At 37.3% G+C, this 13655-nt stretch overlaps 1 protein-coding gene across 1 annotated transcript; it reads left to right on the top strand.

The window, feature by feature from the left end:
• The first annotated feature begins 380 nt into the window (after nt 1–380).
• LOC121430792 (PCNA-interacting partner-like) lies at nt 381–13141 on the top strand. Its single transcript, XM_041628192.1, has 11 exons — nt 381–519; nt 2446–2578; nt 2824–3014; nt 3689–4006; nt 4696–4908; nt 5463–5627; nt 6642–6796; nt 7937–8096; nt 8434–8609; nt 9371–9443; nt 10854–13141. The coding sequence occupies exons 2-11, from the start codon at nt 2449–2451 to the stop codon at nt 11361–11363; spliced, it is 2091 nt and encodes a 696-aa protein (XP_041484126.1). The 5' UTR covers nt 381–519; nt 2446–2448; the 3' UTR covers nt 11364–13141.
• Nucleotides 13142–13655: the final 514 nt, after the last annotated feature.

Below are 13655 nucleotides of genomic sequence, written 5' to 3'. Positions count from 1 at the left end.
CAAAGGATGTGGGGGAGGGGGCTCATGGGGCACTTGACGCCCACAATAAAAAAAAGTTCCAAAATAAGCGAGAACTCGCTTTTTGACTTTTTTCATATGAACCACATAGCGCAGCAATTTTGAGAAAGAAAAAAAAACTAGAAATAATAGGGAAAGTTGTAAAATAAGTCTCGTTAATGTTAATAATGCGATTTAACTGTATTGACCATATTGATCTAGAAGTAGCGCATACTATGAGACAAGTGGCTATCCCATATTGCATTAGCACACGCTTTTGTACAATATGGATGCATTCAAGCATTGCTGATATACTTGACTGGGTTGACCACTTATCTTGACCAAAAGGCCTAGAATATACAGCCTATTGGAGAAGAACAATAATATATAGGCTTTCTTTTCAAGCCAGTGATCTGGCGGGAAAGTGACCAGAATGAACTCCGGAGAAGCCAGGAACCAATATTGATATTTTGGATAGCAGGCCCGGATAGCAGATTCTCGTTTACAAGCTGTGTCATTCTTGTGAGTTGTTTGTTATACCTTTATCTGAAAATATGGTATTTGTTTTATTTTTTGCCATGATGATCATATATTTGTTTTATTCTTGTCTAATTGTTGTTCGTATTGGTGTCCTGGATATATGTGTCAAAAATATTTTATATGCCCTCTGATTCAGTAACAATTAAACAATTTTTTTTTTCAACTATGCGTTTAGATCTCTCCTCTTTTTCCTGTAGTTTGACATTCTAGCAGATACTGTTTGGTTTGAGCATTTTGACCATTTTCTGTTCAACATTACTCACTAAAAGATGGTGAAATTTTGATGAAACACAACACGATTCGAAGTATATACTAGAATACAAATTGATGCGTATAAACACAACGTTCGTCGTGTTCGAAATGAAAGCAACGCGGACTGACTCGATTGACTATCAACAATCGCGTTCGCTGATTGGCTAATGCAACGAGGGACCTTTAAATTTCGTTTGTTGTAAACAATCGTCACACCCGAGCAGCGTAGTTCTAATTAAAAAAACTGTTTATTATGGTCTTAGTACAGATTATTTGGTGAGTGAATGTTGCTGTGTGAATGTGTAGGATTATTTGATATATGCGAGGTCGAATATGTAATCCTAATTGATATGATTTAACAAGCGATTTAAATGGCCGATCTCTCGGACTCAGTCTCACTCATTTTTTAGTTGGTACCGGTACGGTACTGTCTGCCGTTACCCAGAGGCAAAGCGCCCGGGCGAAGCCCCCGCGCTCTGGGTGAAGCGAGCACTGCGCTGCGTCTTGCAATTATTACTAGTCGCGAGTGAGTACTGTACTAGGCCCTAGTAGATTTCTTTTCTCCGATATTCGGAGATCAGCGGCAAGCCGCAGAACATTGAATAAATCTGTCAACATCTGTAGGTGAATTTTTAAGATGTGAAGACTCAGATTGAAAGAGGAAGGAGGAGGGTAGGGAGTCATGGGAGTGGGAGGGGAAGAGGCTAGAGGATTGGATTGAATTGAAATCATTTAGGATGAATGCAGGAAAGTCACGGATTATTGGCATATGTCCTGAGACTCCAGAGTTCATTATTGTTTTTTTGCATTTGTCAAAATATTGTCAGGTCTAGGCCGTTTTGGAAGAGTTTTTTTTTTGAGGGGATGCAGTGAAGCCAGGAAAAGTCTCAGCGGAGCATCCCTGACTGAAATAGACTGATTTTTCAGTCTAGTCTAGATTTCAGATACATTGTCAATTCATAACTGACATTCAAAATTATCAATGATAATTTGTTTTGGGCCAAATCTTGGCCTGGAAACCACTTGTCATTATGTACTAGACTAACTTGTGTACAAAATGAACTGAAGGAGTTACTTTTAGTTTTAAATAGCTAAAGAACCAGTACATGAGACTGAATAAAGCACAGCTGTATGTAGACAGCTGGCAGCCGTCTGTTTCGAGGAGTTTTTTAACATTTTATTTTTTCATTTCTCCTCGTACACAGACGGCTCGCTATCGTGCAGCCACCATCAGGGGACTTTCAATGCAAAATCCGCCCGTCGGGGCTCTTCAATTTTTGTCTTTAATGAATAAAACTGAATGAAAAAAAATGCAAATTAATATTCCCTCTTTGCATTAATTGCCAAAAAACAGAGAAAAATCAAGTTAAAAGGAACAAAACAGTGACTTACCTCGGCTGTCGCGCAAATTCACTTCCCCGTTTTATCCGATCTTAAGTACATAAACATATGGCCATTGAGTCCCCTGTACAGATCGCTCTAGAACTTCGGTCTCTGTATTTGGTGAGTGAAGCCAACGGAGTTCAGCTGAACAACCAACATAACAGAGACCGAAGCTTTTGGTCTAAGCTGTATGAACAGTGATTCCCAATTTTATGATGATGATGCCTTTGTTTTATAACTTTATATATTTTTATCAATTTTTATTGTTCACAGGAAATGATGGACCTTAAAGAAGCCATTTCGTCATCACCTGATGATATCCTAGTGATGGGTAACCATGGAAATCAGTCGCATGACACAATCCTACGACATCTCAATTCTGTCTCATGTGACCTACAGCTATCAGGTAACATCAGCCAATAAAAAATGATGATATTGAGACTCTCCCATTTGGACACCGCAAATTAACCCCCTCCCCTATTTTACTTTTAGGTCTCATTGTCATAAAACATTGTGTCCATGACATACAATACACATGATCTCGCAATGAATTATTATACATGTATTTCAGTGCTTGTCCTTGGTGTTTAGATTTTATGTATGCTTTGTTGGAACTTGGCACTAATCACAAAGTCCATTGCCATTTTGCAGATCACATGGACGTCCACCTGCTTGGTAGCCGGACCAAGTCATCAGGATACCCCAAGCTTTGTACCTTAGCACAGCATTTCATAGAGCGATACAGACATCATGGACTGGCAGCTAATGACAGACAGACTGTTCTCTCACATTCTAGCCATCTACTCATGGTACAACTCTGCTTGGCTGAACGCAGTAAACAGGTAAGGATTTCACCTTTGACCTTTCAATGTCATCTATGGCTAAGTTGTAGTAGTAGTTCTTTCTACAAGAACATGCAGTTTGACTATTATGGGTGGCTGGTGAGTTTGTCACCAACATCTGACTGAACATGGAAGACTGCACAGGTTGTAAAAGCCAGTATCACTGATTTGATTTTTTCCAGTTCTTGTAATATTCACTGTGTTATATTAGGGGGATTCCTTTTCTGATACAATTCTTAACTTTAGCAAGTGCATTACGGTATAAACAATCTGGATAAAAAGTGGTACTATGTATTAGTATTCATTCTGTATGCCATCTTCCATGTGTGGAATATAGTCAAAGCCTTTACCTAATTGTGCACATCATTGTATTTTCCATCATTATACAAATAATGGATGTTTATGAGTGCAATGGACAGAATACTTCAGGAGGTGAAAGATGAAATTCTCCATTCAACAAGCCATAGCTGAGTTGAAAGATCATTCTTTTCATTTTTCAGCAAATGAAATATTCTATTCAGTGCACGGATGATAATGTCATTGTAAAATGGGGTGAATGATCAATATCAAACAACCAATCAAATTACAAGGTTCTATCTAAGTGTCATACAATTTCTATTTTACCCCTGTTTCTGTATGCCCTCCTTTCTCTCTTATCTGCATATCATATTCAGAAACATGACCTCTTTGAAGTAGACATGAGTGAGGTGCTCCTCACATCAAGAGAACTTCTCCAACAGAAGCTCTCCACCAATCAGCTCTCTTGCACACCCAAGCCAACCAATGATAGTTCATCTACAACTCCAGAGTCACACCCACTTATGAATATGTATGAAGGTATGCTGAAGAGATGTAACATGGTAGACATGGTGGATGTATGGAGGGAGGTGAGGAAGGCGGAGTCAAAGAGAAGAGAAGAAGAGACTAATGGATCATTGGCTGAATCTAAAACAAAGTTTGTGATACTTCATCCTCCTCAAGGTGACATTGAGGTGAGTCTGTTTGTGGTTTCATAAAACTTGTTATTGAAATCTAGATACAGTTTCTTTCCCATTGTGACATGAACATTTACAGGTTGGTTCAATTCAAACTTTTTGATACATTTTTTATCGTGTTATTCATTATTCAGCTGTAAGGCTTCAATAAGTATGATGAATTATTATGACAATAATTAAAACACACATGAAGTACTACATGCACATCAAATGGTGACACGACATTTACTCTGGGATATATTTTGTCCAAGAAATAGGGTTAGGATTGCATTAGGGTTTTATGTTAGCATTATGATGATAGACACACATCCCTGAGGGGTATTAACTGAATCTCTTGTTAAGATACATGTAGGTTACTTCTCAAATAGACAAGATATTATTACCACAAAAAAAAACATATCTTAAATACATTGAATATATTCTTCATTTAAATCACTGTCCAAATTTAGCCACATCTGGAAAAATCCCTGTGGACAATAATATCTTGGGAGTTGCAAGGAATTTCCTCCAAATCGCAGTTTCCCCAGAGGGAAGCTTTAATGATTGAGGACAGAACCCTTCACATTTATTTTACAAAGGAAAAATATATATCTCTGCCTCAGTTATCAATATTGTTTTCACCTCTTTATATACATGTATGTTCTTACAAGTATTTATTTCCCTTTGACCCCCCACCCCCCAAGCAGTGCACAATGCTTTCCAGTTTGTCAGGAAATGAAAGACCATCCACCATCACAGCTTTGACCTTTGACCCTTCATCACCTTCAACAGACGAAGAGGGATGTGAGGATGTGATGAGATTAGAGGTATCAACCGAGAGACTGAGCTGGGATCAAGGAATGAGTGCATTGCATGATTTTCAGTCAGCATCCACTCCCAGTGCCAGAAGCCCCACTGAGGTATGTTATATGTATGGATACAAGGCATCCAATTTTCTGAGTCTGATTTATTCAAGGCAATGTGAATTCGAGAAAGACAATGTTTATAATAGAGTACCAAGTGATGACGTCACAAAAACTATTCTTCATTTTTGCATCTCTTCAGAGCATGATGATAAAACATCCACAACCCAAATTTGGTCCACGAGGGCCCAAGGTTTGATGTACGAATACCTGAAATTGTTACGGCTTTTATCATTTGATTCCAGCTTAATTGTAAATATCAAGCAGTGAAAAAATTCACCAAGTTATTATGAAATTAATTCTACAATGTTTCAGTGGAATACCCCTATTGAGCGATAGAAAAAGAAAATTTCAAATGTATATTTTATGTAACAAAGATTTTTGCTTCCCCAACTATTTGAATTCTTTCTTAAAACCAAGGACCACGATATGATATATCAGGGTACTGTTTCATGTACATGTAAAATGTTGTCAGTGATTTTCAATGAATAATTCTCTCTCGGCCAATCAGATACAAGGTTTTTTAATGTTCTTTTCACTTCTACCACCAGACCTTCTGTCGTCAACTGTTCCTGTCTCACTTGGCCTTACTGATCAACACAAGAGATGAACTGTCTCTGGCTCATTGTCTTAGTCTACCTGATAAAGGTCTGGGGATTGAAGGCTTCACAGCGCTACGGAAGGCTGCCCAGGAGAAAAACATGCCCATGTTTCAGGTAAACTTCACAACAAATGTTACACAATAAGCATTCTTTAAATATGTTTGAAGTAGGTACAGCCATTGCGGGAGTGTATGGTCGAATAGATATTTGGTGTGAAGGTCGACAGTCATGTTGGCAAATCCGACATTGGCCAATCAAAGCTACTGCCTATTTGCCTTATGTACAGTGAAGTACTATGGATCGGTTATGGGGTGTGACTGCAATAATAACCTAATGGGTAAAAGGGGACGGGGGATCAATTGATAAATTATAAAACAATCCTTTTGGTAAAAAAATCAAAACAGCAAGTAGCAACATCACTTACACATGTCTGCAAAATTTTGCATTAAAAAGCCAAGTCAAATGAGAGGGTTAACCCTTAGTTACATTGTATACTCTGAGCTATTATGAAATTGCATAGTCAGGGGGGGTCTGCTGTACTTATAAACTGAAAATTATTTAGACAATGCTAAACTGAAATTAATGTCATATAAGTAAGTATATATGGTATATGAATTGGAGATTTAACCACTGAGGCATTAGACTAAATGGGAGTCAGACTAAAGTAGCTATCAGGCCAATTGTAGTTAAGACCAAATGGCAATTACACCAAGGCTCCATTTTTATAAAGAATGATCTAGCAACGCTTGCTAGCAAATCTACCTTTCATTGGAAGAGCCAATCAAATAGCAGAATTTTCACTGTTGGCAGGCCTGTTGACATTCCAGCAAGACTCGATATCATACCAACTTTTTATGAAACAGAGCCCTGGGAAGCATTTCACGAATGTACTTGTCGTACGTTTTATCCGACGAGTCCTATTTCGTCTGACAGTTTCCATAGTAACAGTACCTCTCAGCCAAACAGAATCAAGGAAAGTTGTCATATCTGACAACTTGTCTGATGAAAATGTTGATGAAACACTCCCCTGATTTATAGTAGAGCAAATTGGTTGAGCTCATGTGGTAGTAGACACTTAGTAGAAGACCAAGTGAAGATAAACTGTTTTGTGTACCTTCTCTGAATTAGACCATGGTGTCTTTCATCATGAAACTCCGTCTCGGTGGAAAGAGCTACGCCCCGGACCTCTCTTCCCCTCTCGGAGAGTATGTAAAGCCAATGGGGGACTTTGTCAACCTTATACAGAAGATGCAGACGCTTACTGAAGAAACTAAAGACCCAAGGTATGATTGGCTATATTATTGTACACCAACCCTAACAATTTTTCCACATTCAGGCGACCCCAACTGCATTGATCTTATTGCTAGAATGAGAAACTTTTACAAGTCATCAATAATATTTCTTGTCTTAGCATCTTCTAAAATTCACTAAACACCAGTGCGGGCCGCACAGAAATGTTGTTAGCCTAACAGAGCGCTAACAGTAAGCCCAGTTACATCTTTCGGATTGTGAAGTCAAAACATATATTTCAATGTGTAAGTTATCCATTGTAACATTGCTGACACAATAACCGGTTGTAACAAGGCCTCTTTTAGCGTATTGTTAGTGCTAACAACGTTTCTGTGTGGTCGTTACTGGTCTTTCAGACAAACTTTCAAGTCAATGTAACTCTCTTACATACACCCCTCTTTAATGTGTCCATTATCTTTCCCTCTACTGCTCCATGAGCATCTCCTCAATAGTTTATGTATGGGATCTGTGATATATGTGATATATAAAGGGAAGCTTAAATGAACATAAATGATGAACTCTGAAGAAAGTTACTTGCATTTCAAAATCACAGGGTATTTAATAATCAGCTACAGTTTACAATTTAAAGTGCATGAAGTTATCAATGAAGATTCAGATAAAATAGGAGACGATGAATATAATGATTTCAAAGTATAAGATTAAGATTCTGAAGTTGAAATGATATTGGATGGACATCTAAATCTTGAAGTCAGTCAGTCTACATGGATGAGTGGGGGTCTAGTATTCTCTCTAATAATCAAGAAGTCTTATTTTATATCATTAGTTTTGGGGGTGTAGCAATTTAAGGTGGGAGTGATCTAAACTTGTTATGATTGGTCTACAGGTAACTGTCTATCAAACTTTCTCTGGTATAAGGGGTGTGGTGATGCTCTGTGCAAGTGACTGGGGCTGGAAGTATGCATCATACTTCTTAGAACTTTTGTTCCTTGAAGTTAGCTGACATCACTGAGGGTTGGTCTTATGGTCAGGGTTAAAGAGTTAAATGGTATTGGGGGTTTGGGAATTCTTAGATGACCTGAATGGGAGAGTTTGTAAACAATTGAAGGTGATTGATTGAAAGGATAACAGGAAGTTAAATACATACTACATAATATTATATTTCATTTTTTTAGAGAGGCGATCAAGAAGATTCTTCATACCATCAAGATATCCATTCTGAAATCCAGTGAGAATGTCCTCAAAGCTGGGAGTCTTGAGAAAGCTGTAGCTGATCTCACCAGAGAGACAGACTATCTCATCATCAACTATACAGAAGAGAAAACACCAAAGAAAGTAGGTATCATGAAGCCAGGAGTTGTACAAAGAGTTGTTTTTAAACATAATTCAAGAAATCAAACAGAAGTTAGTTTTCAACAGATTGGATATGCTGTATGTGCTTGTGTAACATTGTGCATGACAATGTACCCTATACCGTTAAACAGCTGGGCATCATCGGGGGGGGGGGGGGGGGGGGGCACTCAAATAATTTTTTGATGGGGGTGTGCCTCATGAAACTCTGAAATGGGGTCTAAGGAACTGACTGAAAGGGTAAAGTACAGGGTCTTAAGGAACTTGGGAACTTAGAGTATTTCCCATGTATCTAACATAAAATGTTGATATCTGATCTTAGATTGTTGGACAGGGAAGGGTCATCTATGGTCAGAAGACCATCTATGTCATCCGGAATCTCGTTGACCGGCAGAGTGGTGCTTACATGTCCAAGCTTGCTCAGACACAGCTACTGACCGATACTGTATGTAGTCAGAAGACACCGGTCAAACTACCAAGTGTTATCTCTCAGTTCAGGTTAGTTCAAGGGGTCTTTACTTCAGTTATTTTTTAATGTCGAAGCTTGACCAGACACAGTTACTGACCGATACTGTGCGTAATTGGAAGACACCGGTCAAGCTACTAAGTGTTATCTGTCAGTTCAGGTCATTTCAAGGGGTCTTTCCTTTAATCATTTTTTTAATGTCCAAGCTTGACCAGACACAGCTACTGACCGATACTGTGTTTAGTCCAAAGACACTGGTCAAGCTACCAAATCATGTTATCTCTCAGTTCCGGTTCGTTTTTATAATGAGCCTTCTGAGAGTGAGCCACTCACATACTTCTGATCTGTAGCCAGTTAAGTAGTTCTTCTGATCTTGCATAGTTGCTGCATCCATTTTTAGATAGTTGATAGCTGGCATTGGATGTGATATCACCTTTATGAATCTTTCCAATAAAAAAGGATGTCATTTCCAAAAAATTGTAGATCCCAGTGATTTGGTTTGTAAGTTCCTTTTGATTTAATCCCTAAAAAAAATGGGAGGATGGTCAATATGCCCCCTCACCTTATATTTATGATTTTTTCACAGCCCCCCCCCCCATACACCCAATTAACATGCCAAAAAAGAATGTATCAGCACCCTATATAGACCAGTCATTGATACACACATTGTGAAGATAAGGTGATTATTGTAACCTATGTCAGGGGAAAAAATGAAATTGGGTTTATAAGAGTTTATTTTTCCCCTTAATTCTTTCTGATGATATTTATTCATTTTCATTGTTTTCCTTGTTAGAACTCCTGATGTTGAATGTGATCCTGACTCACCAGAGAATGTTTCTCTTAGAGAAAGACTGAGAAAAAGTCTGGTAAGGAGACTATACAACTTCATTTCATAATATGAGCAAAAAGAGTTAGAGTAAATGTTTTATCTAAAAATTTGATGAAAAATTAGAAAGTTACTGTAATTTGAGAAAAAAGAAGTGAACACAGCATTATTTCTATTTTCTATTTTCATGAATATTTTATACTAAAATTATAATTTTCACTTCTCTGCTCCAAAGGTGTAAATATATTAATTTACCTTTACTGTCACTTGATATGGTACCAGGGATAATTTTTTTAAATGTTCCTCCAATAAAAGAGTGATTTTGGCCAATTAAAGATTTCTCTTCAGGGAAGTATTTCATGAAAAGTTTTGTCGACTGATTCACTGCCAGTTGTTATAAGCTACTGTAATTCATTGCATCTAATTGGGTAAGAGCAAGTTAGTATGTGAAAATCACTTTCAAAGCTTTCATGAACCCCCCCCCCCTTAACTCTATCCTACACCCTCTGAGATAAGACCAGAGTAAGTGTCGCAGGAGCAATGTCATGTCACAAAATGACTATAGCTACACCTTGGAGGACCTTATGATGTTTCATTAAACTATTAAGTTATGTATGACTATGAACAACTGGAACATGGTATGTTCAATGTAATCCATTTCTATTCCAGTTGGTTTTAAAGTCATGAGTAGCTTTACAAAAAGTTCTATGAAATTGGATCCTAGTAAGGAAGAATTATTATATCTTATCCAAGGATAGTAGTGCATATTAAGCTCTGTTTCAAACCTAACAAACATCTACATGTGCCATGCAGGTGATCGCTTCTTCCACAAGATTTAGGAACTCTCAAGTTTACACATTTACAATGTTGGAGAGACGTTGGTAATGCTTTTTTTCATCTTGTAAAAGCACAGCTGCATCTCTTTATAATATAGGAATTGATTTTGCTTCCAAGTTATTTGAACTGACAGTAACTTGAAAACAAAATCAAGTGAGGAAAGAAAAGTGCAGTCTCATGTCCATTAAAGAGAAATGCCAGTAGTTGCAGTAAACACTGATTTAATGAGAAAGTCTGTAAAACCAGACTTAATTGTCAGTATATCATAAAGAATCTAGATCTTGTACAGTTACATAAACTGAACTTTGATAAATCTTGAAATCTACGCTGAAAAATGTTCACACTGAAGATCACCAACAGAGATAAGCTCACGTGGGACAGTGTATTATGATGTCGGCCCGACCCTTGACCGGAATCCTGTGCTTATTCGCTAATTTCTCAGCAATTGCACAATTTCTTCCAGAATCTTTTGGCAAATATGTTTTATTTATACAAACAGACACTTTGGTGGTCATTTCATTGGTTTATTTACGAACTCATTTTGATATCGTTATCAGAACTGGCATTTACCTTTAATCACATTTATGGCCTCATTTTGTTTTACTTATTATAGGGAGGGGACGAAGAAGCATCAAAGACCCCTCAAGTGCATGGTTCAAAATCTTTCATGATATGGGCGGAGCCTGTCGTCAAAATCACGTCTATCAATGGCTCGCCACCAGCCAATCAGAAACCTGATGCTCAGATCCAAGCCAATCAGAACAAAGGACTGTGGGCAGACTCTCCTGATGACCGATCGCTTGCTCACAAGAAACGACTGAGTGGTCTGACCCCAGACTTGATTGACAGTATAGTGTCAACGCCCAAACGCAAGACGCATCTTATTGTCGAGTCGGTAGATGAGACAGAGAACACGACTGATGATGGCAAAGTGAAGGATGTCAAGAAGAAGAATAAGAAAAATAAAGAGATGAGTAAAAAGAGGCTGATTTTGAATGAACTAAACGCAGATGACTCTCAGCCTGCCAAGAAAGCTAAGAAAGCTGAACCAAAGCCGAAGAAAAAGAAAACTGTTCAGCTAGTCAAAGGACAGCAAACGCTGAATCGTTTCTTCAGGGTTTGATGATAAATAGTCTGCAATTTCGAAAATATGTGTGCAATTCTTATCAGTTATAGTAAGCAAGACCTTGAGAGCATTTCATCAACATTTTCACTTTCTTTAATTTAGATTGGCTGGGAAACACTGGTACTATTTAACTGTCGGATAAAACAGGACTTGTCGGATAACATGTCTGACAAGTCTTTTCATGAAACGCTCAGGGGCCATTTCATAAAGGTGTTCATTGGTCACAAATGATGGTATGCAAGACTTTGTTCCCCTCTTTTTGTGAAAAATAATTTCCCCCAAATTACCATTGATGTTGATTCAGCTCACAAGATAGGGTCATCAGTTATAGGTAAGTTTCTCGTAAAAGCTTTATGAAACACCTACCTGGTGGCCATTTCATAATGTTATATATATTCTCATGTGGCTGACTTAGCTTTTTAGAACATGCGGAAATTTGGTCGTAACTTTATGAACAGCTTCATGAAACATCCATCTGGATGGTGTTGTATGAAGCTGATCATAATTTACACAAGACTTGTGACCCTTTCTTGTGCTAAATCAGGTTTGAAAAAAAATTTGTATTCCTATTTGAAGCTAAAGTTGAAATCTTAACTTATACATGTAGATTAAATTTTTTTTTAAACAAGCATAGAATAACAGATATTTCTCTCCCATTATGTAAACAAAAATTTGGACTGGATTTAGCACAAGAAAGGATTACCAGTTATGGGTAAAGTCAATGCTGCGTAATGTCATGAAACAGCAACAGTTTTAATCTTTCCTCAATAAAAGTACATACATGTACGTTTCTTTATTACTCATATTTTTGTATTGGTGGGCGTGGTTCCTGTTTCATAGAGAGCTAGAATTATTGTAACTTATCATGGCAGCTACCATGGCAACGGCTCAGCTGCCAAAAACAATCAAGGTTACCATGGTAGTTGCAATAATGGAGAAGTTGAAATAGTTGTAACTCTTTAATGAAATGGGCCCCTGGACATCATGGTATAAATCTCAAGTGCAAAGGGTGTACTCAAAGCAATGGGGTCTTTTAATTTGCATGTTAACATAGTGTTTGGTTATTTAGTGTCATTATTGCAGTTAAGGTAATTTTGTGTATATAAATCAGAGCCAGGATTTCCTCATCCACATTGAGAATGTTTCGATTTCTGGATTATAAAGAACAACCTTTTTTTTTTCAAACGTGTCTACAGTTGTATATGCCTTGAAAAGTATTTGAGAAAACAAAGCTGCCAGTTTTTATGATTATATGAAAATGCAATCTTTTATTCATCCTCGATGTATCAAATGTTGGGTTTTAATCTTGGATTTTACTAACCTTGCTCCAGTTTAAAATATCAATCTACACTGTTAAAACAAATGCTTACAAATATAATTCAATGCATGTTCATTGTGATGTACATGTAAACTATACCAAATGAAGCCAGTAGAGGGCAGTATACAGGTATTCAATTCAATCTTTATTGCAACCGTATACTAGGTTGGATTATGTACAAATAAAAATGGTTACAAAAATTTATATATCAAAATTGAATGAACATCATATTAAAGAGTATCTTAAATTATCTATACGTGAAAACAAATAAAAAAATTATGATACATTTAAAAGGAGAAACACATACACAGACGTACATAAAATCAAGAAATAATGTCCTAAATTGCACGCCCATTACAATGCCATTAACTCAGTCCAGACAAAAACAAGAATCTGAACAAAACAGAAATCATCATTGCAAATTATATAAGCACCAGTGAATAAAACTATTTTTATACCTACACAGCAAAAACTGGTGTTAACCGGTGTAGAGGACCACACCAGTTATTTTGCACCGGTGTTAAATTGGTGGTGTTAGTTTTTCACCTATAGGTGTTATTACAACACCTATGGTTGTTACATTTACACTCTTTGGTGTTATGTTCAATCTCTAGGGTATTGTTTTAACACCTCAGGGTGTGGTCCTCTTTTAACACCAATTGGTGTCAGTTTTAACACCACAGTTTTTACAGTGTATTGGTTTTACATTTTGGTAAGTCAAGATCATTGGTTTTTCTCAGTGCATACCTGGTTTCACGTTTTGCTGGTAAGAGACAGTTAAGTTTGTGGTTAGGGTTTTGTATATGTTTGAACAAATTAAGCCAGAGCTTTCTATCTTCAACGATCGTACTCAAGATTGAGAAATGAAATTGCCTCATCATAAGACATTCCAGGTAAGGTTCCCTTGCCCTCACATATTCTCTGTGAATGTTAGCACACATTCTTATTTTTTCAATTCAAGGAGTATGTGT

The sequence above is a fragment of the Lytechinus variegatus genome, chromosome 17 (assembly GCF_018143015.1).
Source record: "Lytechinus variegatus isolate NC3 chromosome 17, Lvar_3.0, whole genome shotgun sequence".
NCBI lineage: Eukaryota > Metazoa > Echinodermata > Echinoidea > Temnopleuroida > Toxopneustidae > Lytechinus > Lytechinus variegatus.
Note: the sequence above shows the minus strand (reverse complement) of the source record. Positions and strands in the feature narration are given on the sequence as shown.

Excerpts from the sequence above, each read along its gene's own strand:
- LOC121430792 (XM_041628192.1), top strand. The coding sequence starts at position 2,449 with ATGATGGACCTTAAAGAAGCCATTTCGTCATCACCTGATGATATCCTA. Across the intron at positions 4,007-4,695 it reads CTCCTCAAGGTGACATTGAG|TGCACAATGCTTTCCAGTTT; the intron begins GTGAGTCTGTTT and ends CCCCCCAAGCAG. Across the intron at positions 5,628-6,641 it reads AAAACATGCCCATGTTTCAG|ACCATGGTGTCTTTCATCAT; the intron begins GTAAACTTCACA and ends TCTCTGAATTAG.